Source organism: Cynoglossus semilaevis, chromosome 1 (genome assembly GCF_000523025.1).
Source record: "Cynoglossus semilaevis isolate Cse_v1.0 chromosome 1, Cse_v1.0, whole genome shotgun sequence".
Classification (NCBI taxonomy): Eukaryota; Metazoa; Chordata; class Actinopteri; order Pleuronectiformes; family Cynoglossidae; genus Cynoglossus; species Cynoglossus semilaevis.
Genome location: NC_024307.1, coordinates 11486939 through 11512449, shown reverse-complemented (window position 1 = coordinate 11512449; position 25511 = coordinate 11486939). Strand labels below are relative to the sequence as shown.

General features: G+C 38.2%; 2 protein-coding genes across 5 annotated transcripts in view; both read left to right on the top strand.

The window, feature by feature from the left end:
* Positions 1-8762, top strand: part of stxbp5b (syntaxin binding protein 5b (tomosyn)) — a 29564-nt gene extending 20802 nt beyond the window's left edge. For 2 of the 4 annotated variants that reach the window (XM_017035543.2, XM_008311008.3), the window contains 7 exons: positions 791-841; positions 2162-2401; positions 2549-2906; positions 2996-3161; positions 3507-3618; positions 3728-3948; positions 4622-8762. In XM_017035543.2, the coding sequence (XP_016891032.1) occupies positions 791-841; positions 2162-2401; positions 2549-2906; positions 2996-3161; positions 3507-3618; positions 3728-3948; positions 4622-4663 (1190 nt within the window). In that variant the 3' untranslated portion in view covers positions 4664-8762. Of the gene's footprint in view, positions 1-790; positions 842-1001; positions 1125-2161; positions 2402-2548; positions 2907-2995; positions 3162-3506; positions 3619-3727; positions 3949-4621 lie in introns of all 4 variants that reach the window. The other 2 variants (XM_008311001.3, XM_008311025.3) reach the window with 2 other exon arrangements.
* A 502-nt stretch (positions 8763-9264) lies between these two features.
* LOC103379568 (SAM and SH3 domain-containing protein 1-like) overlaps positions 9265-25511 on the top strand; it is a 39547-nt gene continuing 23300 nt past the window's right edge. Inside the window, exons 1-2 of the mRNA XM_017038206.2 lie at positions 9265-9465; positions 10537-11152. Of these exons, the coding sequence (XP_016893695.2) occupies positions 10670-11152 (483 nt within the window). The 5' untranslated portion in view covers positions 9265-9465; positions 10537-10669. The remainder of the gene's footprint in view (positions 9466-10536; positions 11153-25511) is intronic.

Here is a 25511-nt window from a genome sequence, read left to right as displayed (position 1 = left end):
GAATTGTAATGACTTTATATCTTCGCTGCCTCCTGCTTGGTTTGACCTTACAGGCACCTTTGGTTTCTCTAATGCTCCTCAGTGTTGTTATGGGTTTGGTTATAGACCAGGACGGGCAACATTTGAGGGTTCTAAGCATGGATTGTTTTTTAAGAAAAAACTGCTCTGCTGGATGTAGAAAAAAAGTGATTTAGAAAAGATCTAACAGGTTTACAGCCTCAAAACCTTGTTTGAGAATATGGATTAGGGTGTCATTTTCTAACTTTTGTACCTTTACAGCCATTATATACTTTCAGATATTGTAGGTCCGTCATTTCTGTACTGGATGGATGGATGGATAGATAGATACAGTAGATAGATACCTTATTGATCCCAAAGGGAAATTAAGGAGATCTGAAGTTAGATCTGAAGCTAAATAGATAGATAGATTGATAGAACTTTATTAATTAAGGATAGATACTAGAAATACTGCAACAAGAAGTTAGATTATTAGATATAACTGTAAAAAATGTGACGATACAAGTCGATACGATATAAGTCTTAAGATTCCAGTGTACACAGACAATGTGTTTCCTCAGCAGTTGCCCCTCCGCCTTTATAACCACTTATAATGCTTAGTCAAACCCCTAAACCTTTTTCAAATCAATTGCCTGTTTTTTTCCAAAAAAATAAATATTGGGCCAAATTGCTAATCACTCGCTGTAATTACATTTTAAATAATTTTGTTGAGTGATGAACATTTAGCCATTGCTCCCTCCTCATAAACCTAGGCTATTTGTGTCTGTTGCAGCCAAGATGTCACGGAAAATTAGCTCGTCTAGTGAGCATAAGCCAGACGTGGGTAAGCCAACACTCATGACTTTTTTTTTCCTCTACAGGTGCTCATCTTCAAATCTCCTGTTCTACATGTGTGTTGTATTGTTAGACTGAGTGTGGCACCTCTGTTGTTTTCCGTATACCATAACTTGAGATGGACATCTTTCTATGTGCACTCTGAACAGACGAAAAGCCCAAACCGACCCGCTCCCTCTCATGTAAGAAGAGCATTAGTTTTATGAGGAAAGACAAGGCAGCGCCCAAGATGAAAGCTGCTTTGTGTAGAACTGAGTCAGCCCCCAACTGCTGTGAGTGGACCAACCATGGTCTGTCTTGGTCTGAAGTGGGATAACTGGTACTAACCCCCACCCACCGCTGGGACTTCTTATTATTATTATTTGAATCTCATTGGTTGAGAAAATAATCCTCTCACAGTGACTGGTTGGTAAAACTGCTGAATTTGACTGCACACCGGGTTTCTTGTGTTTTTACAGTAGGTCCATGTGAGGGTCATGCATGTTTGTTGGTGTGTTCATACCACAGTGGTTAATACATGGGCTTCTGTCAGCACGAGCTCAAGGCATTGTTAATTACTTTAATTTCCAAGTCGCTCTACTAAAGCTTGCATAACTTTTTGGTAATGATTGTGTTTTCAATGTAAAGGTATAATATGCAGGAACTCTTCTTGTTGGTAAACAAGTAGCCCCCATTATATCCTGCAGGTGGTGCTATAAATCCACATTCCTTCGAAAAAAACTTCACAACAGACATAACTCAGTCACAGTAACACTAGAATGCTTTACTTGGAGTTTTGTTAATTACACAATGGAGAGCACTGCGGGTTGATCCTGTCCCTCCCCCCAGTCTCTCACCTACATTTTAAACATCAGCTGGTTTTCTTTTTGGTGGCAATAATTCTACTTACTTTACTTATTCTCTGTTGTTATCACCCAAAAATATTCCATCCACTTACAAAAGAATACTGTGATAAAACAAACAAAAAAAATCATTGGCTAGTGCCAGCCAACCGTTCATTTGCATAAATCTATAGTTGACTACTTGAGAGAATTCCTGCATACTGGACCTCTTATTACAAGATAAATTAATTTGGACCCACTTAAGAAGAACGCTATATCCTTGACTAAATATGTGCAAAGAGTGAAAGCTCTTTATGCCTGCCCGTTTAATAAAATACACAAATGTAATGGGATACATGTTTTACTGAGCAGAAGCCCCTGCTGGATTGAACGCCTCTAACATCTACTGTTTGACACAAAAATTCTCAGCATTCCAATTCTCTCAAAGTTTTTCTTTATCTCTCATTTGTCCACATATCTTTGCTCAGATGCCAAGGATAACTCATTCACCCGCTCACGTAGTTCCAGTGTCACCAGCATAGAAAGAGAGACTCGTGAGGCCATCTCCTCCTTTCACTTCTGCGAGAGTTTTCCCAGGAAGACAGACACTCTGGTTAGTCCATGTCTGCTGGTGGGAACCACCCAAGGCTCTGTGATGACGGTGGCCCTCAGTGTGCCCCCTGGTGGGGACCAGAGGCTGCAGCAGTCTGTTGGCATCTCCTCCTGTGGTAAGCGTTTCCTTGTGTCACTTCCCAGCAGTTGTGGATGAAAGCAAGACATTTTGAAAAAAACAAGTTTTAAATGAAACGTTAATCCATATTTCCCAACTTGAAGTCTTAAAAACTTGTCAAAGTCAGAGTCATAATTTCTTTCAGGCACTCTCGTTAGACTCAAAGGAGGCATTTTGACAATGGCCCTCCTCGACTCCACTGCAACTCTACTGCCCCCTGTCTACGAGCCATGGTATGACCCAAATGCCTCAGATGAAGAGAAGGAGAAGAGCCGGAGGCGCAGGCCAGCCTCCCCTCCCTCTTCACAGGAGGGTCAGGAGTCCCAGTTTGCTGTGCTGTGTTCGGAGAAACAGGCCAAGGTGGTGGCAATGCCGTCTCAGACCCGCCTCTACAAACACAACATCACAGAAACCTCCTTTGTTCTAAGAGCCGATGTTGTTTTGATGGCCGGAGCGAACTGCATCGCCTGTTTCTGTGCCAATGGGCACATCATGACGCTGAGGTAATACTGCCTAACACAGTGTGATCAGTTTACTCCAAGATAAGATGCTTCACAATGTTTAACTTTCTTTTTCTTTTTTTTTTTTACAGTTTACCAAGTTTAAGGCCCCTGATAGACATCAACTACCTGCCACTGACAGACATGCGAATAGCCAGGACGTTCTGCTTCTCCAACCTCGGTCAAGCCCTGTACCTCACGTCTCCGACTGAGATCCAGAGGATTACCTACAGCCAGGAAACCTGTGACAACCTGCAGGTCAGATATCTGTCACAGCCACAGCAAATGTTTGTGTCACACAAAATAACTCGAACAGAATAGTTTTGATTACCCTTTAAGATCACATTTTATACATGCAGTAATGAAACACTACAGTCACCTTAGATCATGAGGTTTTCTGTGTTTCTGTGTTTATATAACAAGTTCATCCTAAGAAGTTCAGAAATAGTCAGGCCGTTTGCCTACTTCTGAAATTCTATGTTTAGATCATGAAATGCCTGGGGCTGCACCAAAGAAAAAAAAAAAAAGAATCTTAATGGGTCAGTCAGTCAGTTTGTGTACAGGGAATAAAAATGGAAATCTGCTGATGTTTCTGTCCTGCAGGAAATGCTCAGTGAGTTATTTACCCCTGTGGAGACACCTGAGGCTCCAAACCGGGGTTTTTTTAAAGGTCTTTTTGGTGGAGGAGCTCAGTCTCTGGACAGGGAGGATCTCTGTAAGTACAGATTGGTTTCACATTCACACATTTCTTGCTTGTAGAGTACTGTAGCACATCACCTTTTCCATTTGGTCTTTTGTTATTAAAAAAAAACCAAACTTGACAGTTGGTGAAACAGCTGCTGGTAAGGCTTCCCGTAGCCTCGCTCAACACATCCCCGGCCCAGGCAGCATGGAGGGCATGAAGGGCGCAGCATCAGGAGTCGTGGGAGATCTGGCCCGAGCCCGGATAGCCCTAGACGAAAGAGGGCAGAAGCTGGGCGAGCTGGAAGAGAGAAGTGCAGCCATGATGGCCAGTGCAGATTCCTTCTCCAAACACGCCCATGATGTAAGCAACAGACATATTTCGGACATAAAAATCATCCTTTAAAGGGAACTTGACTTTGTCAGGGTTTTTTTGGTCAGAGCATACAGTGCCCCATTATCACCAACTTCTCAGAACATCGCTGGCTAACAGAGGGGTAAAAAAAAGTTTAGGCCCTGTTTACGTGGCTACGATACAATATGACTACAGAACCTCTTGATATGATTGTTTACACTGGTCTGGCGCAAGAGATTTTAAATGGAGCTACTGAATACAACTCCAGTCCCTGTACTACATATGCCAGGCCTGGGTGTGGTGCTGTGTCGCCCATGCTCTAACATACTAACACTGGAAGAATTTGAAGCGGAAGTTCTGAAAAGCTTGCAAAATGTAAACAAACGAAGAATGTCAAAAGAGAAACACAAAAAGACCTAAATGGCTAACTGTAAAACACTAAAGAGCCAAATTAACTTCTCCAGCATGGTCAGAAGCATGGTCAGAAGTAGCATAGCAGTGTATCGTATCACCTTGGTTTCTCAAACTCCTCCACTCTGGGATACATTTTTGTGTAAATGCACGGTCGAATCGGCGATGTAGTGCCAGGATCTGTAGTTGAATGAAGATAGTATTCTAAGTCCCTGATTAGAGTTTACTTACTGATTTCTGACTCTTGTTTTGTTTTTCTTTGTGCCTTCAGATGATGCTGAAGTACAAAGATAAGAAGTGGTACCAGCTCTGATGGGCAGCGTGTGGAGCATCAGACTCTGTAATCACGCACACACCACACATATTTGTGAGGTGTCGCAGGTTCTCTCTCTTCTTCTTTTCTCCATTTCTGTCCACGCCGGGTTCTGCTCAACAGACTCATGCTTTTATTCTCAGCACAAAACCCCTCACCCAGCATTACATGTGTCACTGGAGGACCGCTGAGGAGCATACGCTGCTCAACCCAGCGCTGCCAGAAGGGAAAAGAAATGGAGGAAGAGGAGGAAACGGAGGAATCTCTTTTTCCATTTTCAGCGCAGAACTGTGGAGTTCATCAATATCACTATTCAGAACAGAGGGGCAAAGGATTCAGTCATGCGTTCATATATATCTCACATATATCTATATACCCTGCTCTTACGTTTCCGAGAAAAGGAAGACACTTCTGCGAAACATGTACTTGTGGTGGCCTGATTGTTCTTTTGGTTTTTTCTTAATTTCTACCTTTCTCTGCCCTTTATGGTGTCTGCCAAACAAAGTGGACCGAAATGAGGAGACAAGTCTGATGAACCTGTGTGCTCTGAGTTTAATCAACTCAACAGGAGTGATTGTATCACTGAACGACTTCCCACTTTTTTGTTTCTTGTCTAAATTATTATTTTCAGAGGTAAAATTCTGTCCTTTTGATTGTCTTTTTTTTGTCCAGAAAGGGCCTTTCGAAGCACTTAAAACCATTAAATAAAAAACAGGGAGAAGATAAATTATTGCCTCTCACTGAGTAAGGGCTGGTAGTACACTAGTTCATCTCATACTGCTGTTTTCCTCCAAGAGTTTTTCATTCAAGTTAGGGCCTTGGAAGAATAAGCGGCATGTTCTCTGAGAGTCACTTTAGATTTTATTTTAAGTGGAGTTATTTATTGGGACAGTATAATAGTTCAAATATTTTTTTTTTGGCATTACATTTTGTTTCCGTCTTTTGTTCTTACCCTGCTGACAAGAGTTTACATTAATCTATGGTGGAGAAACCTAAAGGTAGAAATGAAGAGTTCATACACTGGAAAGAAAATCCTGAAGGTTGTTACGAAATTATATAAATGAAGAAGACGAGGCATAAAATTGCCCTTATTGTAATTAACATAAATGTATATTTTGGTTAAAATTTCAATTTTTTGTGATACAGATTTTATCTATAGATGATGGCTATCTGTTCATGTTTTCTGTCTGTCATTCATTTAGGTCTGGTGTAGGAAAAAAAAGCATGTGTGTCTTAGCACATTGGAAACTGTCTCGTCTTTGTAGCCATCGGTAGAAACGACCGAGCATCGCTGTGTCTGTCACAGTAACGTCAGTCGTCTTTTGTCTCTTGCCTTTGCCTCATAATGCATATGCTCGAGCCTATTTATGTGTCCATCTTGTTTGTTTTTTTTAGTTCTGCATAAATTACATTTACATTTATGCATTTAGCCTGCGCTTTTATCTAAGGCGAATTTCAAGAAGCTTGGCGTTGTTTCCCAAAGTGACTATCTAGAATCAAACAGACTTCCCCTTTGTTTTCATGAGGTACTACGCTACAATCTGTGTCAGTGTAGGAGCATCATCTTTTCTGCCCTCGACTAGACCAACGTCCGTTCCATATGCTGCCAAATGTTGTAAATAGCAAGGACGGCTGGACACAAATCTGACAGCGCAGGTTCAGGCAAGGTGCATCATACGCTTGCGGCCATGTTCTTTTTCGACACCAAAGAGTTGCTTAATTTCACAGAGTTGTCGTATGATTGGAGTCAGCTTGGTCCCTATTGAACAGCAGTTTTAACAGAGAAATCTTAAGAGTTTTCAAGTTGTTGTGTTTGAGGTCACTGAGTTCTGTTAGTGGGAAAAACAATAATGTAATATTTTGTCCAACGTAGACAAAGTTGTTGGACTTGTTTACAAACACTCTTCCCAGGCCAAACAAAAGGAGCAGACTGTTAGATCATGCTTTTAGGCTTGTTAAAAATCCCTGTTACACATTGTGGCTGTCATCAGCTATTCTTGGAGTTCAGGGTTTTTTTTAAGATGGAGTTGGGGTGTATTTCAGAGAATAGAATAGTTTTTTTTATTATTATTCTTGGCTACTACTTCATGCAACTGAAATTTGAATTTGTAGATTGAGCTTCCATGTTCTTTTTTAGATTACGTAAAAATTATTTTAAGCTGTCATGTATTAAAAACATAAACAAGATTTAATTAAAGTATAGAGTCAGCCTCTTCTGGTGTATAGTGGTACTACAGCCAAACTTACACTTCACTGTCAAAATGAAAAAGGATGTCCATCTTGTATTTTATACTTTATCACAAGTGTTTGAAATATTAACACTGATGATTTACATCGTATCCATTTTCTTTTGGGACATCACTGTCAGCTTCTAACTCCAATGTTATAAAAAACGTATCACATTGTGCTTATACAGGCAGTTACACACCTGTGTTATTTCTAGACTTAGGTTTGGACAGCATTCAGGACTGGCATGGACGTAGTGTGTCATTTTAGTAACCACTTCATGTTTCATAGAACATGTACTAATATTTTGAACATTTTAACAAAAACCAGTCTGCCCGCTTTCTGTTACTTTAACAGAAAGAAACAAAACTCACTGACCATGAACAGCAGCAATACTTGACAAAGACAAAGTTACAGTTTAGGATTGAAAATGTCTTTTTCTTCTGTTGTGGACAAAGGCGTCACTCATTACCGCACCAAGTTGCTGTAGACTTATTTGAATTTACAGACATGAAATCCAATTTACGAGATACTGTGAGATGTTTTAAGTTCGATTCCTTAGGTTTACTTAGACACATAGTGAAGTCTGAGATATCGGTTTAACCAAAAAAATAAGAAACATACAAAACTAATAAGCAGCAGTTTTAAAAAAACAAAATCCCTTCACATTTATGCTGACTGATTTAAACCTGTGCTACTATATCCAGTACTACTGAGAGAAACATAGTCTAAAGAGAAGTCAATGTGGGTTTTGCACTATTTTTTGTACTTAAATAAGAGTTTTGTTGGAATGATTTCACTGTGTTATTTTGTTTGTGTCCCATTTTATTATTTTTGAAGGGACCAAAACATGACAGAACCTACTATGCTTATTTGTGTCATTGCCAATTATGCTAACTGCTTCACTCTCAGATTTGTTTTCGATGCAAGATCATAAAGACCATGATTATATTTATAAATATGAAAACAAATATAAATATATATATAAATATATAAATACATTTTAATTTAAGACTTATTGAAAAATGACAACCTTTAATGTAAATTTGGGAGAGCGTAACCTACACATCAGTGTCCAAATGATGGTTGTGTATAACGATTCAATCATCCCGACCTGACAGTGAACAGTTTCTGGTTATATATAAACACGCGCTCATCTCTGATTCAAGCTTTGCTATTGCAGGGGGCGTCGTCTCCTCTCAGCGGGCCGCTCTGACTTTCTACGAACCGTGGCCTCGACTTTGAAGTGCTTCAGTTTGCAACGTATATGTCCTAAATGGTCTCTTATTGCACATTGAAGGATGCATGATATTAAGTGTTTACAAACTTGAAACGACCATGTATTATCCCTGTTAGAGATTGTCTGTTCTGTCATTTATATTTACCACCACGTTGAACAAACCCCTCCCTCACACTAACGTCTCATCACACACATTTAAGCCGTGTCCATTTTCTTGTTTTTCTTGGTTTGATGATGCCAATTTTATATGTGTGAGAGATTTATCTATTTATTTTATTGGTACCTCTGTTTCTGTTACTGTTCTGCTTCATGGAAACTCGTTGCTTTCCCTGCACTGTAAAAAAGGCATTGAATTATCATCTCAGTTCAAGGCTCCATGCAGGAAGCTGGAGGGTTTCTGACTCACCATCCATCCATCCATCCGTTCATCCATCCCCATCCATCTGTCTTCTGGGATGAATATCTGTGGAGTTGCAGTATTTTCTCATAGTAGGCAATTTTTGTACAGTTTATTAAAATAAATTTCACATGGATGTCTGACTTAATCTGCTGCCACAAACAATTTAGACTGTAGATACAATATATATATAGATATTATTGTGCAATGGAAAATAAATGTAAAACCAATCACAACACAGTTGTCCTGTGTTTTATTCATTCATTTTTACCATATACAATCCTCCAGGGAAGAAAAGAGTGTGATGGTTAGTTTGACTTCCTCATGAGAAGAGAGTACACAGTCCTGGGTTTGGTTCTTAGAGGAACCACATACTTGGCGCCTCTGAGTGGCAACCTGTTGCATTATTATTATTATTAGTAGTAGTAGTATGAATAATAATAATAAACATATTAAAATAATAGTAATAACATTAAAATTGAATTAATCATTTAAAAAAAGAATTCTCGTGGAAAAATTATGTTACTATAATTTAACCTAATGTTTTTACTTTAATTTGAAAAAAAAAAGGTTTAGATTAAAATTAAGAACCTTTTCTCCAACAGCATCACATATGTTAAACAAAAAAGAAAAGTTAAAATAATAATAAAACAATATTTTTTTCTAAATACAAGTATTCCTTTTTTTTTTTTTTTACATTGTTTTTCAGGATATCCTGCAGGTGGCGACAGTTTCTGCCAGATATCCCGTGATGCAGTTGGGCTTGCTCTCTTTCTCCTCCTCCACGGTTCGTCTTCCACACTCAGCAGCTGCATCATTCACAGCCAGTGACAGAGTGGCGGCAGCAGCGGCAGCGGGAGCTACCGTAGTTTCTTTTCAGACTGCCGTAAACTTTGAAAACGTCCAGACACCGGGCTGGAGTGACGCAGTGACAAACAGGTAAAAATAATGCAGTTTTATTGTGTTTTTCCTCTGGTGTTTTGCAAAACGGTTACATGGAGAAAGGTGTTGTATGTGTGTGACATTAAGCTTCATCTCTTTATCTGTTGCTCGGCGTGAACATTTATCACAGGTGTAACAAATAAAACAGATCTAAACGTTTAAATAACCGTCGGCATCTTTTTAAACTTCAACTTAAAACCTTTCATGAACTTAGAAGAAGCAGTCGGTTACTCTGCGTCTAGTCATATTTAGTTACATACTATATATGTAGCCTTTTAACAAAAACAAAACAAAACAAAAAACCCAAAAAACTAAGACTATTTCTAAAACGATAAACATGCTTAGGTTGTTCATTATTATAATTCCACAAGGTTAAATAAATAGGTAAGTGTCTTTGTTCCAGAAGAGTAGCAGTTATTCGTGTTAAATCAATATTATCAAGTACAGCTCAACAATAAGGTTAGGATTTCCTGAACACAAAGATATTTATTAAACAGTTCTGCGAACGTGTTGCTAATGTAGTATTTGCAATGAGTGTGATTCTTTTTTAAAAAGCGCGCGTTTTTGTTTCGATTCGTCCTTTTATTAAGTTTATGCATCAAAACCTGCCAAAAGCGGGGCCTGCAAACAAGTTTGTGAACCGCTAGCATAAGAGAAGTTTCCAGTAATGAGCTAATAAAAAACAAACACAAAAACAATTTAATAAATGTCGGCGTCAATATCTTAGAACCATGTCCTTCTTTTTAAGTTTGCAAATCTCTCTGGAACCTGGACTCAACAATTAATGTTTGTGACACCAGGGCATCTGATGCACTGTTTGGTATGTTTATGTTGACTTTAAATATAAACAAGTGCAAAAACATGGAATTCAGAGTGAATGTTGCTGTAAATAGTTGTTTGTGTTATCTTTCTTTGGCAAATTGTCCAGAGTACTGCATACTCTTCCAGATGATGTTAAAGTTACCATTAAAAGAACCTTTAACAGGCTAGAGTAGTAAAATATGGATTATTCAGTTCTGAAATGAACTAAATACTGACATTTTAATCTTATGTTTAATTTTCCCCCAGCTTAAAGACATCTCCACAGAATTCTGTCTGGACCTGTGTGTGCAGTGGGACCTATATGAGACCCTCATTTCAGCCCAGCATCATTAAAATGAAGATAAAGTGCATGTAAGCCAACCCTCCTCCTTTCCTTAAAATGAGCCAAGGGCCAAATCTTGTCCTTGAGTGGCTCACAGAGCTCCATCTGGCCCAGTACCTGGAGTCATTCATCGACAACGGATACGACGACCTGGAGGTTTGCAAGCAGATCGGAGAACCAGACCTGGATGCCATCGGTGTCGGCATTCAGTACCACAGACACCGGCTCCTCACTGCAGTGCAGGCGCTGAAAGAGGGTGACAAAAGAAAAACACCAGGCTATTATTTTATCCTGGAACCCGTGGATGCCTCGTCCTGCCACGACACTTTATTGACCAGCAGAAAAGAGGACTTCAGAGTGCGGAGGACACACACAGGTGCAAGAGAGACGCACCAGATATCCTGTCCTGGAAACCATAACCTGAGATTTACGGACTGTAACGACTTTGTGACCTACCCCAAACTGAAACTGAAGGTTCTCATTAGGGATAAACTTTCAAAGGATGGGATTAATCTTGGAGAAGCACCGTACACACACAAGGTAGGTCTCTTTATTAAGTCATATGACAATATAACAAAATGTGTTACTAAATGCTTGCTTTTGAAGCGCTGTCTTGTGTAGTTTAAGGCAGTCTTGCTGTCATGAATGTGTGTCATTTCTTTGATGACGTGAGACGACCTTGATTGCTGCATGGAGTCTTTGGTATCATTGGGAATGGCCTGCTGGGATTCAATTAAGTGTCTTAATTTACCTAAAACATTTGATGTTGGAAAACCAAGTTACTTTTAATTAGTTTGAGTTTAATTGTGTGTGCTATTGCTGAAACAGTGTACTAATCCTGCTTCTGTGTTTTACATAATCGTCAAAATTAGGTCTTTTTGACAGAGCATCATTTCATTGAATTTTTTTAAGTTGTTGTTTAAATTATTCCTTTCTATATTGTTGTGTGAGGGAATTTGTGGCGCTTGCTACACACACCACAGCAAGGGCAGGATTCGAACTAGTGATCCAGTGGTACAGGCCTGATTCTCTCACTACCAGGTCCAGGCTGCCCCTGAAACAAAGTAGATTTAAATAATTAAAACAATTAGAAATTAAAAAAATGTATGTATAATTTACTTAACTGCTGTCCATCTGCTCCTCCTCCAACTTTTTTAAAACACTAAGCCAGAATGCGTATTTGTTTTTTTAAGTGATCAGTTTTAGTCAACATATTGCACAGTCCCAGTAACAACACAACAACATCCTTTGACCTCTGTGGAGAGATGTCAGTAGGACAATGTATCAGACGTCCCCAGTGACAGATGTCCTTCTGACCTGATGTTTATGGTTCTGTGGGGATTGTCTCTGTTCTGACAGCAGTCACCATCTGTGGTCACTGTAGAGGTTATAAGTGAAAGTGATTACAGCGGATACAGTAGTCATTCTGCTTTGTATTGTACACATCCATTTGGTACTTAGTGTTTAATCTCAGGCCACTAATTCCTCTGTAAAATGTTAAGGTGTCACTGATAGACACAGAATGTAACGATTTTGCTGAACTCTGGCAATTCTTGTAAAGAAACATGCAGTTCTGTTAGAAATAAGGCTTTAATTCATGTTGCAACAGATTTTCTGACTAAATCCCTGCTAAGCATCAGTGCTACAGTAGACACCACCCACAGAATGTCTTGTACACATTCAGACCTACTGTAGCTCTGCACTCCTGAGCTGTGGCAGTGACCCATAACAGGATAGTTCCTCTAACACTCGTCTCTCTCTCTTGTTGTTTGCGCTCCTTCCTCAGCTGATACTAATTTAAAATGCTGCTCATCAATAATGAATTAATCTTGTGCAGCGGACAGATGCAGCTTTCCAGTTTGATTGGACTGATGTGTGTCATAACCCACCACCGGCAGTGATGATTTATCTTTATGTAAAGTTTCTAGTTGTGTCAAAATAGATGATATTGTAGTTTGGTGTTTATCTCCAATTTAGGTTCTACCATATTTACAGATGAGCTAAGTTGAATTTTGCCTTTAAAATACATTTGTTCCTGCCACCTCTGCAGCTACAAGCACAAGTCCTTTGTTAAAAATTCAAACTGTACAAACTAGTGAGTGAAAATGCAATTTGTGGTTTATTTCCAAGCTTTTCTAAAAGTAGTACAGTTATATTTAGGGATGTCCAATAATATCGCCGAACCGATATTAGCATAATTATGGAATATCTGTAAGAATTGTTGGTTTTTCCTACGATAATGAAAATCCAATTATGCAAGGCTTGGGTTTTGCCAAATATGCTGGAATCGCGGGTGGGGTCCTAAGACGTTTACCACAGATATGGGAAAAAACTGCTGCATATATCGGTATCGGTTGTTATCGGAATCAGAACTTGGAGTTTGGACAGTATCAGGTCAGCAAAAAGTTCATATTGGACATCCCTAGTTTAATTTAACTGGAATATTGGAAAAAACCTCAAAATTTTTGGAGCAAAGTAAATCAATGTGAGCCTTTATTTTTTTCGTCATAATTCCACGATCAGTTTGTTCATGGTTTTATTATTATTATTATTATTATTATTATTCAATAATAGACCATCAAAAACAATCTTAAAGTTGATCAAAACTGCTTTTGTTGGCTACTAAGGAGCCAACAAAAATAAAATATAATAAAATATCAGACCACATTGTTTTGGCACGTTAGTTTCATTTAAGAAAGTCATGAAACAGACATACTCATTAATCCTGTATTTGTCGACCAGTTGACTTGCATTATCTAAACGAATTCAGAAAAATTCAGGTCATGCCGGGGGGACCTCTATGTGATAATAGTGTTTTGGAGCATTTTTTCACGCAGGTTTATTAGCTGTCGTCCATATAACAGTTGCAGCAGGTATGTAGGCCAGTCCAGCATATTTCCTCACCAGGAATAGCAGAGAGTAGCTCCAGGCTAAGTCTGCCTCAGCCAGCAAAACTACTCCATTCTGCCAAATGACATTAGTTTTGTCATTAGGGATGCATTTGGTATTGAAAAATAGAAACATTATAATTGTAAGTGTCCTTGTCATTTTGCCTTATAAATAACATTTCTAGTGCGTGACCAAATTACCGTAGTGGTCACAGTAATACCTCACCCCACCTCCCCTTCCCCTTTTCTAAAAAAAAAAATTAGGTTAGTGGTTTGCAGAGAGACATTTTTAAAGTAAAATGGATTGTGAGGGACTGCAGACTGATTAACATTGTGGAGGACAAGGGCTTCACCAAACTTTTAAACATGTTCCACTAGCCACAGTCACAATGGAAAGTAATGTTATGATTTTGTGTACTGTTCTTTACATTTTCCAATATTAATAATTCCATCATTTGGATTTATCTCAATTAAAAAGAAAAAATAAGAAATTATTATTAATGATATTTAAAATTATTTGACAGCCCTAGTTATTATTGGTATTATATGTGTGATGTAAAAGGCCTGGCCTATGCAGGTGTTAGTCAGGGACTATTATGTGTATCCAGTGCAGTAACTGCAGCAGTTTTACACTGTCATCCCACATGTGCTGTGCAGCTCAGTCTGAGTTTGATAGTGTAGTCAATTTCTAATTACTAATGTGCTCTTGATTATTCTGCTGCAGTACTGGTTCACACATGCCTGTGGCACCTATTGGTGACTATTGGGGGAGAGGAGGGGGTTAATGGGATTAAAGCTGGTTGATCTGTAATTGACCTAAACACTGGCAGCACACTGTGTGTGTTGAACATATCCTGGCATTATTATGATGATGATTGTGATAAACAAAAGTCTAGATGTTTTGGTGGCTAGGCTTAAACTGATCAGAACCCCTCACCCCCTCAAAATTTCTGGCCCCAAATCAACTTCACAATGGGCATGCGAAATCAAAAACTGTTGAGCAGTAGGTCAGCAGACAAACACATCTTCCAGTCCCCTCTTTTTGACAGAAGAAAAGTCAGTGTGAATAGAGTTTAGCAAAGTACACAGTGTGCAGCAGCTGACATCTGTCTCTGCTTTTGTCACTGTACCAACGAGACTGAATGGATTTCTTTTAGTCCAATTATGTTGGTTTGAAAACCAGCACAGATGTTACCTGGTTGAGCAAGAGGCGTACCTTTAAATAAAAGAGCACATTATATTTCATTTGTGATGATGCATGTTGTCCTTTAAAGTTTCCCTTTATGAATGAAATTGTAACATGTTAACAGTGGAAATTAATTTGTGAAATCAGATATAAAAATATTCACCATATTTTAATGCATTAGCAGAATGAAAGTATATATTTATTAATTGTCCTGTTCATTCACTCATCGCTTCTTTAATACACAGTCACAGATCACAGTCAGTACATAATAAAATAATTATAATAATATATAACTGGGTCCTCTGGGGCTTGAACGCAGGAGGATGTAAGGCAGGCAATTCTACTGAACTCTGGTTTTATACTTGAGTACTGTAATTCATTGGGAAAAGGTCTCCTTTTTGGCTTGTATTAAAACAGCATATCTTGTCTAGTGCATAACGACCCATCATGTTTTTGTTTTGGTCTGGTCGCATTGTGGTCCTCTCACAGCATCAACCATTTATCCATTACTGCTTCTTTTTTGCTAATGTAGTTCCCTGTTGGGTAGGTTGACCTATGGACCCTATTCATGTCATGTCCAAATGTATTAGGTTAAAGCAGTGGGTCATAAAGAAATATAGCTGGATTATTGCACTGAGGTCAATGTTGGGGGAGTGGTTGAACAGCCTTGCACAGTGCTTTCAGTGGCTTAACATGCCATGAACACGCTCGTCGCATATGGTTTGGGACTCTGTAAATTCCTGTCCAGCTTGTTATTCACAGAGCAGCCTGGCTCTGTTCTCCTGTGGATGTGGCACGGCTGGAAAAGCCGGCACATATTCAGCATTGTCAAATTACATCACTTTGGAGTGAATATCAGGGATGCAAATGTTATTCACACGAGGGATGCTAAGCCATGTATAATGTAAAAGCCTCTTGCTTAGCATGGCATAATCTTTGACCTATATTTATTAATTTCAGATACAAATATCCACTATCAGTGGACAGGGAGTTTGAGACAGATGCTTCCGGTAGATTAGTGTAATATATATTGTGCATATTATTGGATATCATGCCGTGCAAGCCCACATGTGCATTTTTTTCAACCAAAAAAAAAAAGTACAAAGAAACACTCGTCAGCCGCCTGCGTTCACCACACTGATGCTCTGCTTTGTACAACAATGTTAAGTAGGTCTTTGAAAATATCTGGCACCCTCTGAATTCAAATCACCATGCAGTAGAGAGAAAATGCCCTGCGCTTGGGGCGAACACTTGAAAGAGAGTGAAGGGCAGAAAAAAGAAGTTTAATTCACATTGATAATGGATAATCCAGGTCTCACACGGCCTTCTGAATGCTGGGAACTTCTGGTCCTAATGAGTATCTTTGAGTCGGCTACTTGGCTCCCATGGCAGAATATCAGATCAGTATTCACCATGTTCAAAGGTGCCAAATACATTTCTTACCACCCCTAAATGTTTGCCACGGTTTGAATGTTTCTCATGGTTTTAATCTAGGATGATTTGAGGATGATATCATGGATTTAAGTTGTCTTAAATGTAAATTAATGTTAATTAAACACTTGGTTTAAACTTTTTTTTTAGTGTATTTTCATTTAATACAGTAATCCGTTGTTTGTAATAGATAGAACTGTATTATTGGGATGTGTAATTTAGAATGTCCCCAAGTGTTGTTTATCAAGATTTAGCAAAAGAATATCAAGATTTTTGGACCCTGTCACCCAGTCCTAGTTCGGAAACTGTGAAAGTTCTTAAAAGGACTTGGATTTCTTTTTTTTTTTTGCATTTGGTCTCCACCAAGCACTTAGAAGTCTTATTTTATTGACCTTAACCACATAACAACAAGAGGCAACATCACTCTATTGTCCTATTTTACTGCTTGTAAAGGGGGGGGGGGCTACAAGTGGGGTTGTTTTTAGTTAGTTCAACAGAGGAACACAAATGCTAGAGATAAGGGATGAGAAGAAGGAACCATTACTCTAATGGAGTCATGTTTCCTTTCCATGATTTATTAATGTGTAATCACTGTACTTCATTAAATTCATATGACTCCTCAAACAGAAAACTCATTAAAGTAAAAATCCTAAAAGATGCTTTTAGTCTCTGAGGACATGAAGGGTCAGTGAGCGGTTTGTGTCTGTAGATTATGTGAGTAAGTTTCTGTGGCTTGCAGTCAACAGAAAACAACCTAATTAACCACACTAAGGAGAATTTATACTGACATGGGAGAAAACTCTTCATCAAAAAATATTCTTTGATCTCTCCACAGTCATGCTGACGTTTTTTGAGGAAAGATTAAAATGTTTTCCTTGAAAAGCTTCAGTGTGACTGTTCCCCTAAATATTCCCCCAAACCAAAAAAAAAGGAGATTAACTTCTCATTTTTCTTCTTTCTATGAAAAGGGGGCGCTCTAGCAAAGGTTGGGGAATGTCAAGGCTGTGATGTGTGCTCCATGTAGTTGCTGAGCTTTGCTGCTCCACTGGATTGATTTTGCTTCTCTTGACTTCACTACACAGCTTCATTAACTAGCCATATGGAAATTATGAGATCAGAACACAGAATTGTCCAATGATCAGACCCATGAGATCAGGCGATCTCTCCAGGATGTATTTTAACAGCATGTCAATCGACTTGTAGCCTTTACACAAATAGTTGAGTCACCTCCAAGCAGTCAGTGAACCACCATGGTTTAGAAACCTTAAACACATCCCAAAAAAGGGATTTCCTCTTTTCATGGTCATGATTGTTGATCTTTTGAAATAGGTCATGCATGGATTGCAGCTGAAAGGCAGCTTACATGCTGTGACTCTCAGGACATTAGAGCTAATTCCACATGACACAAGAATAGTAAACTGACTCACTACCACTACTCAGTAGTGTGAAAAGAGCATTTGTTTGTTCAATTATGGCACTGATTTTAACCTAGTAATTAAGGGATTTTCATTTCAACAGTTGGTACATTTTGTTCTTACACACATTAAAATCTGTGTGGGCTGTATAAAAAAAGAGCACATGCTGTGGTAGTCGAATTAAATTAAGAACCATAATCCAGGCTGTAGACACACCAGGACAACCTTCCCCAACCCCCCAGCTCCAGCTTCACACACAAACAGTGAAGACTTAACATTGACCGCATCATTCAAAATGCAAAAGAATGAAAAGGAAGACTACACACAGCTGTGAACATTGTAGATTTTTCACATGTGGCTTTAGAATTTATTCATGACCATTTGCGCAGGTCATTCAACACTAAACATCTACTAACACCAAAATACTTTTACCTGACTCATGGCTGTCAGGATTTCAGTCCACATCATGTCTCAAGTGGTCTGACCTCTTTTCTGCGGCCCACCCTTTGTTATTGTCTGTAAGAGCAGTACATTTAACACTGATTATCATTTAATAAACCTCAAAATGAAGCAAAAATGACTTTTTTCAACACAAAAACATATCATTAATCAACAGAACTTGGTTGTACTGTCTAACCAGCGTATTCTCACACAGGAGAAGGGTTTGAAATGGTAATACGCCACTCGGGCTGTAGGCTGTGTAGACATGTTCAGGTCAAATCATCATTTATTGTGAATAATAGTGATGTCCCAGTACAAAACCATTATCAGTATTGCATCCAGTTCTTCCTTCAAATACACTTTTCATATTTAAGTGGGGTGCATTTGCAATCTAGATTTTATATTGATGTACAATTGTCCTTCATTTTTATTTAATAAATCTTAGGAATAATGAAAAAAAATGTGTTTTATGCATGTTCCTAATAGATGTCAAACAGACAAAGTAAACAGTGTGGCAGTGAAGATCTTTGCCTGATGACGAGTAAATTGTGTTATGATAAGCACAGCAGGGATACACCTCAAACAGTGTGAAGAGCACTCATGCATTAGTTCTACTTTGCCTGTTTTTCCAGTGGTTCTCTTTCCCCAACACCCCCTCCCCTCCCTGGCTTCCACTCTTGTTCTCATTCACTGCTCATCTGCTATAGTGCACTTCACAGCTTCGTCCTCATCCAGCTGTGTGACTTTGGTGGGATCAGTTCAAGTATTGCCTCCTACTGGTTATAATTCTACCCTGCGTACTGAATGGCGGTACAGTACGTTTGGCTAATGCACAGACCTTTGCACTCCAGGTTGTTTTGTTTTTTTTCTGAATCAGCTATTTTAGTTGATCCACAGCACGTTTATTTTCATTCTGTAAGGTAAATTCATTTCCCACCATAGGTGATAAGTGTGTGACAATTCCTTCTCTCTCCCAGCCTATTCAAACCTTTCTATTGGAAACCATGACAATTACATTTCATATCTTTAAACCAGCAGTGTCGGACCTTTCAGAAAGACACTAGGCATTTTACAGTATATAGGAAGAAGTCAAGGTTCACACTCGTGTAGTGCAGCGACTACTGTACCTTTAGATCATGACCCACTTTCTTCTTCTTCTCCACAGCTGCTAAGACCTCCGTCCCTTATGAATTTCATATGATTGAATAGAATAAACCACCACCACAATCCGCTCTGCCAGAGAACGATCATCTGCAGCTTTAGAGACATTTTTGCACCAGAGAACAGCACTTGCTTTAGTTATTAATGTGTAAAATTAAGAGGATGATATGTTTTAATTTTCAAGAAAAGGAATGCTAGAATATTATTTGATTTCTTGAGAAAGGATGGTGCGTGAATTATGTATGTTCTGCAACATCCAATCCAAGGCTAACGGAGCAGGTTAATTGTGTTCATTCCGCCGCAGGTTAATTCATCGTTTTTATTTTCACACTGTCACAGCATTATTATGCATTTGTGTGAACTGTGTTGTCAGGGGATTAAAAAGAATGTTAGTGTTGCATTCCTTTCTCAAAGCTCTTTTTAAAGGCAATTATCCATTTATAAATTAAAACAAATGTTGTTCTGTGCAATGCATTCTTCTTCTATCAGCAGTTTGAACAAAATGTTAATGGCAAAAAAACACCAATGTTGAAATAACACTTTCTTAAAGGCAATTTTCGTGAAATTTCTGCATTCTGTTATTTAAGATAACAATTTCACTTTAGCAGTTGCACAAGATCATTTCAATTGGTAATGTTATTTTACATAATTCTTACAAATAAAGGATCATTTCATTTGTTCATGATTTGTCTGGAGCTCATAAAAAAGGGAATCTTGAACAAAAAATCATATCGTATTGTGAGTTGAGTTAATCATTATGTCTAGTAGTTATAGTTATTATAACCAAGTTATAATATGTATCCAATTATTATTGTTGAATCATAAACCTTTTATAACTGTCCGACAGTCACACCTTTTACACAGCACTTAGAAACCTCTCAGCAAATTCTAAATTAAAAAATCTAAAACAGACGTCAGTTTCCTCACTGATAACAGGAAGCCTCATTAAACCTAAATGTTTTTGTTGCAGCAAAAGTAGTTCAGACACTGATTTGGGTTAGGAAAAAGACAACAACTTGTGAAGTCGGCTGAGTTAACTGTGGCAGTTATAGTGCTTTTATGTGTCGTACATGGACTACAGGACTAAGGGCTGTTTAAAATATGCAGAACTTCTTCAGGCACAACTTCTGTTCTGTCACCTAAAAAAAGACTCTGTTCTCTCTTCAGTTAAAACACAGTCTGGAGTTATCAAAGTCAGTGAGCTGCAACCTGTGCAAGCTTCGGGCACTTATTCAGCTGTGACCACTGTGGAGCCTCGTATTCTTATTCAATACTTTTTGAAACATTCGGCAACTGAAATAGTCAACATCTTTGCAGCATTCACACACATGGTTGACTCCCATGTGCCATCTTAAATGATCCTCACTGTTATAAATATCTTTGTATCTGTTATTTAAACTGTTGAACTTTTCTAAGAGTAGAGGAGATCTTGCCTTTTAAGTTGTCAACAATAGCCAAACTCTTATAGCCTGCGCTCTTTCACTGAATACAGTCTGTGACAGATAGCCGTCATGAAATACTTTGACTTATTAAAATCAAATGTAGGCCAGGCTGACTCCCCCCCCCACTCCTCTCCAAATATTACAAAACAGCAGTGACCAGTAAGAACAGATGGTTATTTAACCTACATGTGAGAATATTTACCCCAAAGACACATCTGAAATGTGCACCTAGGTTTATTTCCTAGAATGAAAAATATGTTTGCTGCTGATACAATATCGGAAGGAATACTCTTGTTTGTTAAAAGTCAAATTCCTTTTCCCAGATATTTGCATTGAACAAACATATTTTGTCACATCTTTTAAAAAAGTGTAATATTCTTATGGTATATTTAAAGGAGACAGTAAAAATGCAATAACTATGAATTAATGCACTAAAAATTCATTAGTCAATTGACAGCTGTAGTATTTCTGTGTGGAAGTAATCACTGATGCTTCTTCAGTGTTTCTTTTAACACATTAAATATCTTCTTGTTGGTTATTTGTCTTTTTATGAAGATCAGTTTTTTTGTTTTTGTCTTTTTACAATCCTTTTAAGTAACAGATAGCATTATTCGTGTTCCAGTGGTGGTGGAAATAAACCTCCTGCAGAACCAGGCATCAGAGCAGAGAGGCAGTGTCTCCTGGGACAGGAGCCAGCTGTGAGCACAAACCCTCGGTGCAATGGTTCATTTGGGCTGTGAGACTATGACGTGTCCCCAAGGTGAACGCTAGCATGCCATGAGAAAGTGATAGTCCTGTAAGAATATGTTTAGAAAACCATTATGTTTGGTGTTCTGCCATCACCTGAAAGAATCAGGACAAGTCCATTCGTTGCACTCTGAAGCTACGGATGTTCACATGAGAAGAATTGGCTGTAGTGAATTATTGAGTGTCACTTTTTATATCTATGAAGGACACTCTCTGGCTGCTGCTGCTGCTGCTGTTGCTGCTGCTGCACATTGGTGTCTGAAAGCTTTGGTCAGTCTGCTTACTGCTTTTGTTGAAAACCAGTAAAGTTGGCTGTGGCTACTTTGGAGGTTTTCAGAGTGCTCCTCTTCTGCTTACATTCAGATGTCTCACTGTTTATTTGAGACTCTTTGTTTGTAGACTTAGTGAAAGGGTAGGTGCTGGTGGTCTCTGTAGCCTTTCATGTAAAGTGCTCTGCGTGTTTTGTGAGGTCAGTCAGCTGATTTTGCTATAAAAAAAACACTTTGTCTAATGTTGGGCCAAGAACAAAAAGAGAAAATCCTTCTCCTGACACAGAGTGCTAAAATATACTGGACACAAAAAAAACCAATATCATGACAACTGTCAGACATGACAGTACATACAGAACAGAACAACAGTCATTCTTCTGAGTGTCTTTACCTCCAGGCTACTGCATGATCTCATTTCTGTTTGGGTTATCTCCAACTACGCACTTAGTTTAAGTTTGTGTGTTGAATTCTAATTCCACACAGTGTTGGGCGTTGTTGGTAAAGGAATGAATTGCACTATGCAGGTGTATGCAGGAGAAGGCCTACTCAGTATTAGTGTCTTCCAGACACATTTAGACAATTGCATTTATGTTTTTTAGTCAATAAAGGCACTGATCAAGAGTTCAAAGACTTTCTTTTATTATTATTTTCTTCATAATGCATTGTAGTCAGATGTTGTAGCCAAGATGTGTCCAAGCTACCTCCATTACCATCACTTCGCTTTGGAATATTCATCTCCCTCTGGCTCAGGTACAGTATATCAGAGGCCGTGCCAGAGAACAGGTGTTGATGCATTGCACTGCATTTTCTCTCTGGGGGAAAAAAAAAATCAAAGTAAGCAGACTTAATCAATGTCCAGAACACAGAAACACGGCTATGAAGTAGCCTCCTAGTGAATTATTTATTATTTTTTATTATTAAAAATAATGCTTTTAACGCACTGAGCAGTTACCTTATTTATTCATGCGTAAATCGACTATACAGTGTTTTTAGGTGTCACTATACACACCAAACAGCACATGACAGTTTTACCCACTTCATACATTTTTCATTGGGAAACAAGTGGCATTTTATATAGCATGTAAACAAGTGGACACAGGATTTACTTTGCGCAAACACTAGCTATGTAATGGCTTCTGCTTGCTTCTATGTATGTTTGCATGATATGTTAAAAAAATAATGCATCTGGTGCTGAGTTCATGATTGATAGAACATTACTATTAGAAGCTAGGCACTAATAAAACTACAAGCCTATAGTCAGCAAAAAAGAAATCCAGTGGGAAGAACATATGCTTTCAAACACACTACAGAACTCAGGGGTTTTAATCTATTTTTAGTCCCTCAGGTAAAAATATTTTCTTGGTTAAAGGGCGGAAGTGTGCAAAAAAAACCAAGTTTTTCCTTGTAAAGTTAGGAAAGACTGGTTGTCAAAATATACAAAAAATAGAATAGAATAGAATAGAATAGAATAGAAAATAGAAAGAATTTCTATCATTTCTATCTCATAGATTTAACAAAGTTTTCATTATCTGAAACTGTAGTGTAGTGGAGTGCAGTGTTGCTTTCTTGGAGTAGACAATTGTAAAGGGCTGTATGTTGAGCACTTACTGACTCACACTCAAATTAAATTCTATGGCATCTTTGGTCTAAAAAGCTTCTCTCTGACAACCGCAGGGGTTCACCATTGACTCTAATCTGATATTGTGTCCATTAGAAAAGCAACTGTTTGATCGAATGTCACAGAGAAGACATGATGGAGAGACTGCCTTTGAAAAGCAAGCCATGGACCTTGTTGTTTTTATGTAACAATGTCGTACAGAACCAGGGGGGCAGGCTTTTACAGTGTCACCCTTCTCCAGCTGCTGCTCCTAATACAGCAAATATAAATGTATTTGTGAAAGGAGCAAATATTTGATGTACAGCATAGGGGTGTTTATTGGCAAGAATCTGGCGATATGTTACAATTCACGAAACAGGATACAATTTATTGCAGTATACTACAATACTATAGGCAAAACGATATATTGAGTTTTATAAAGCTTGTTGGAAAGCCTTCAGCATTGTTTACACACACTGTTATTACATGCTTAACATCAGGCTACTAAAATAAAAAAAAATGGATACAGTGCTGTAGGTATTTTAAAACACTATCATAATCTTGATATTTTCCTACACACCTCGTACAGTATATTTGACTGAGAATGTGTGAAGCCTCTGTTGATATAACATATTGATGTATCTTGTCAAAATTGAATCTTTGTAAGGTAAATCCCTAAACAACAAAATTGGGAAAATTAAATTCTGAAAATCCTAAAACATAATCCAGAGTCATTGCATCTCTAGGTAAAGGAGGATTTGAGTAAGCCCCTTAAAAAAGTAATTTAGGATCATACAGCTATTTGGGTCAGTGATGCTTGATTAAGTCTAGACTTGCTTTGTGCCAAAAAACAGTAAGTATATGGGTTTCAGTAGAGGACACTGCCTTCATATTTTATGTGGCATTTATCACGCCTAGAAGTTTACTATATAAAGCAGATTTTCATATTTTATGTGGCATTTATCACGCTGCTACTACTAGAAGTTTACTATATAAAGCAGATGTTAGGCCAGTTACACCCTGGGGCTAAAGTGGTGACTGTTGGTTACCTCATTGAGTGTGACATAGTTGAATGACAGCAGCTGAATTAGATGCCACCATCGCAGTTATGGTTCAGTCATATTTCTGGCCCTGCTGCCTCACTTCATCAGGATTGTTATCAAAGATGACAGTTCACGCCATGCAGGATAGATTTGACGTGTGACCAAACTTTTGGTATTTAAATGATATGTCACTTAAAATGGAAAACACCCATCAACAATAAAAAACAAAAACAGCAAAACAACACAGTTTCACCTGATAATTCCCACGGTACCTCTGCTTACTATAAAACCTGGGTCAATTACTTTTGTAGTCACTTATACTATATATACTATAAAATCTCTTTTCGTTTTAGACAGCATAATTCTAGGCCTCACAGTTTTCCTTTTGGTGTTTTTACGATTGTTTAAATGTGTTACATATCTTGTGTTTGTTTTCCTATCTGAGGTTGCCTGCAGACAGGCTGCCGTCTCTATCTGTGGATCAGATCCACCTTATAAACATCTGGGTCACAGGCATGTTTTCTTTTTATTCAAATGATCTTTTTCACTTAAATCTCTACGAGTTCTGGGGGTACATTTTTGGGGTGAAAAAAGCTGTGCGCATGCTGATGGATATTAACGTGTTGAGTTGTTGGCTAGACTCCTGGAAATGTGTGTTAATAAAGTATCCTGCAGTAAATCTTGCTCCAAATAGTCATGTTGTGTTGACTTATAATGAGTTTGGGGTGGGAAAAAAATTATGACAAGAATCACATTTATTTACTAGTTGACCTTCTTTGTTAGGGGTTTGTGAAAATAATTATCTTAGTGCTTTGACTGCCCTGTTTCCTTCACATCGCCAAGGTTGTGTCCAAATCAGATGAGCTGGATCCATTATTCCAGTCCAACAACAATTAGACACATTAATCACGTAATGGTCTTTATGGTAGCCAATAAAATCAATAGGAAAAACGTGACTTGTTCTTCTATTATCACATTAGCTTAGTTAGATGACATATTTACGACTTGTCCTTCCATAAACCCTACATGCTTGATTTATCAGGGAGTTTAACTCAAGCATTTTAAATATTATTTTAACCTTCATGAGGTTCTGCTTTTAGTGCTTTTCTGATTCAGTACCTCATTGGTTTCTTCAATTACGTTAGCAGTGCCCCAGCTCTCTGTAGGTTGACCAGTTTACTGTGTATATCAGAGCTGTTAAATGATTTTTATCTGATTATATTATTATTATTTATCTGATCACAGGCTAGGTATAGATTAATCTAGCTAAATCAATATC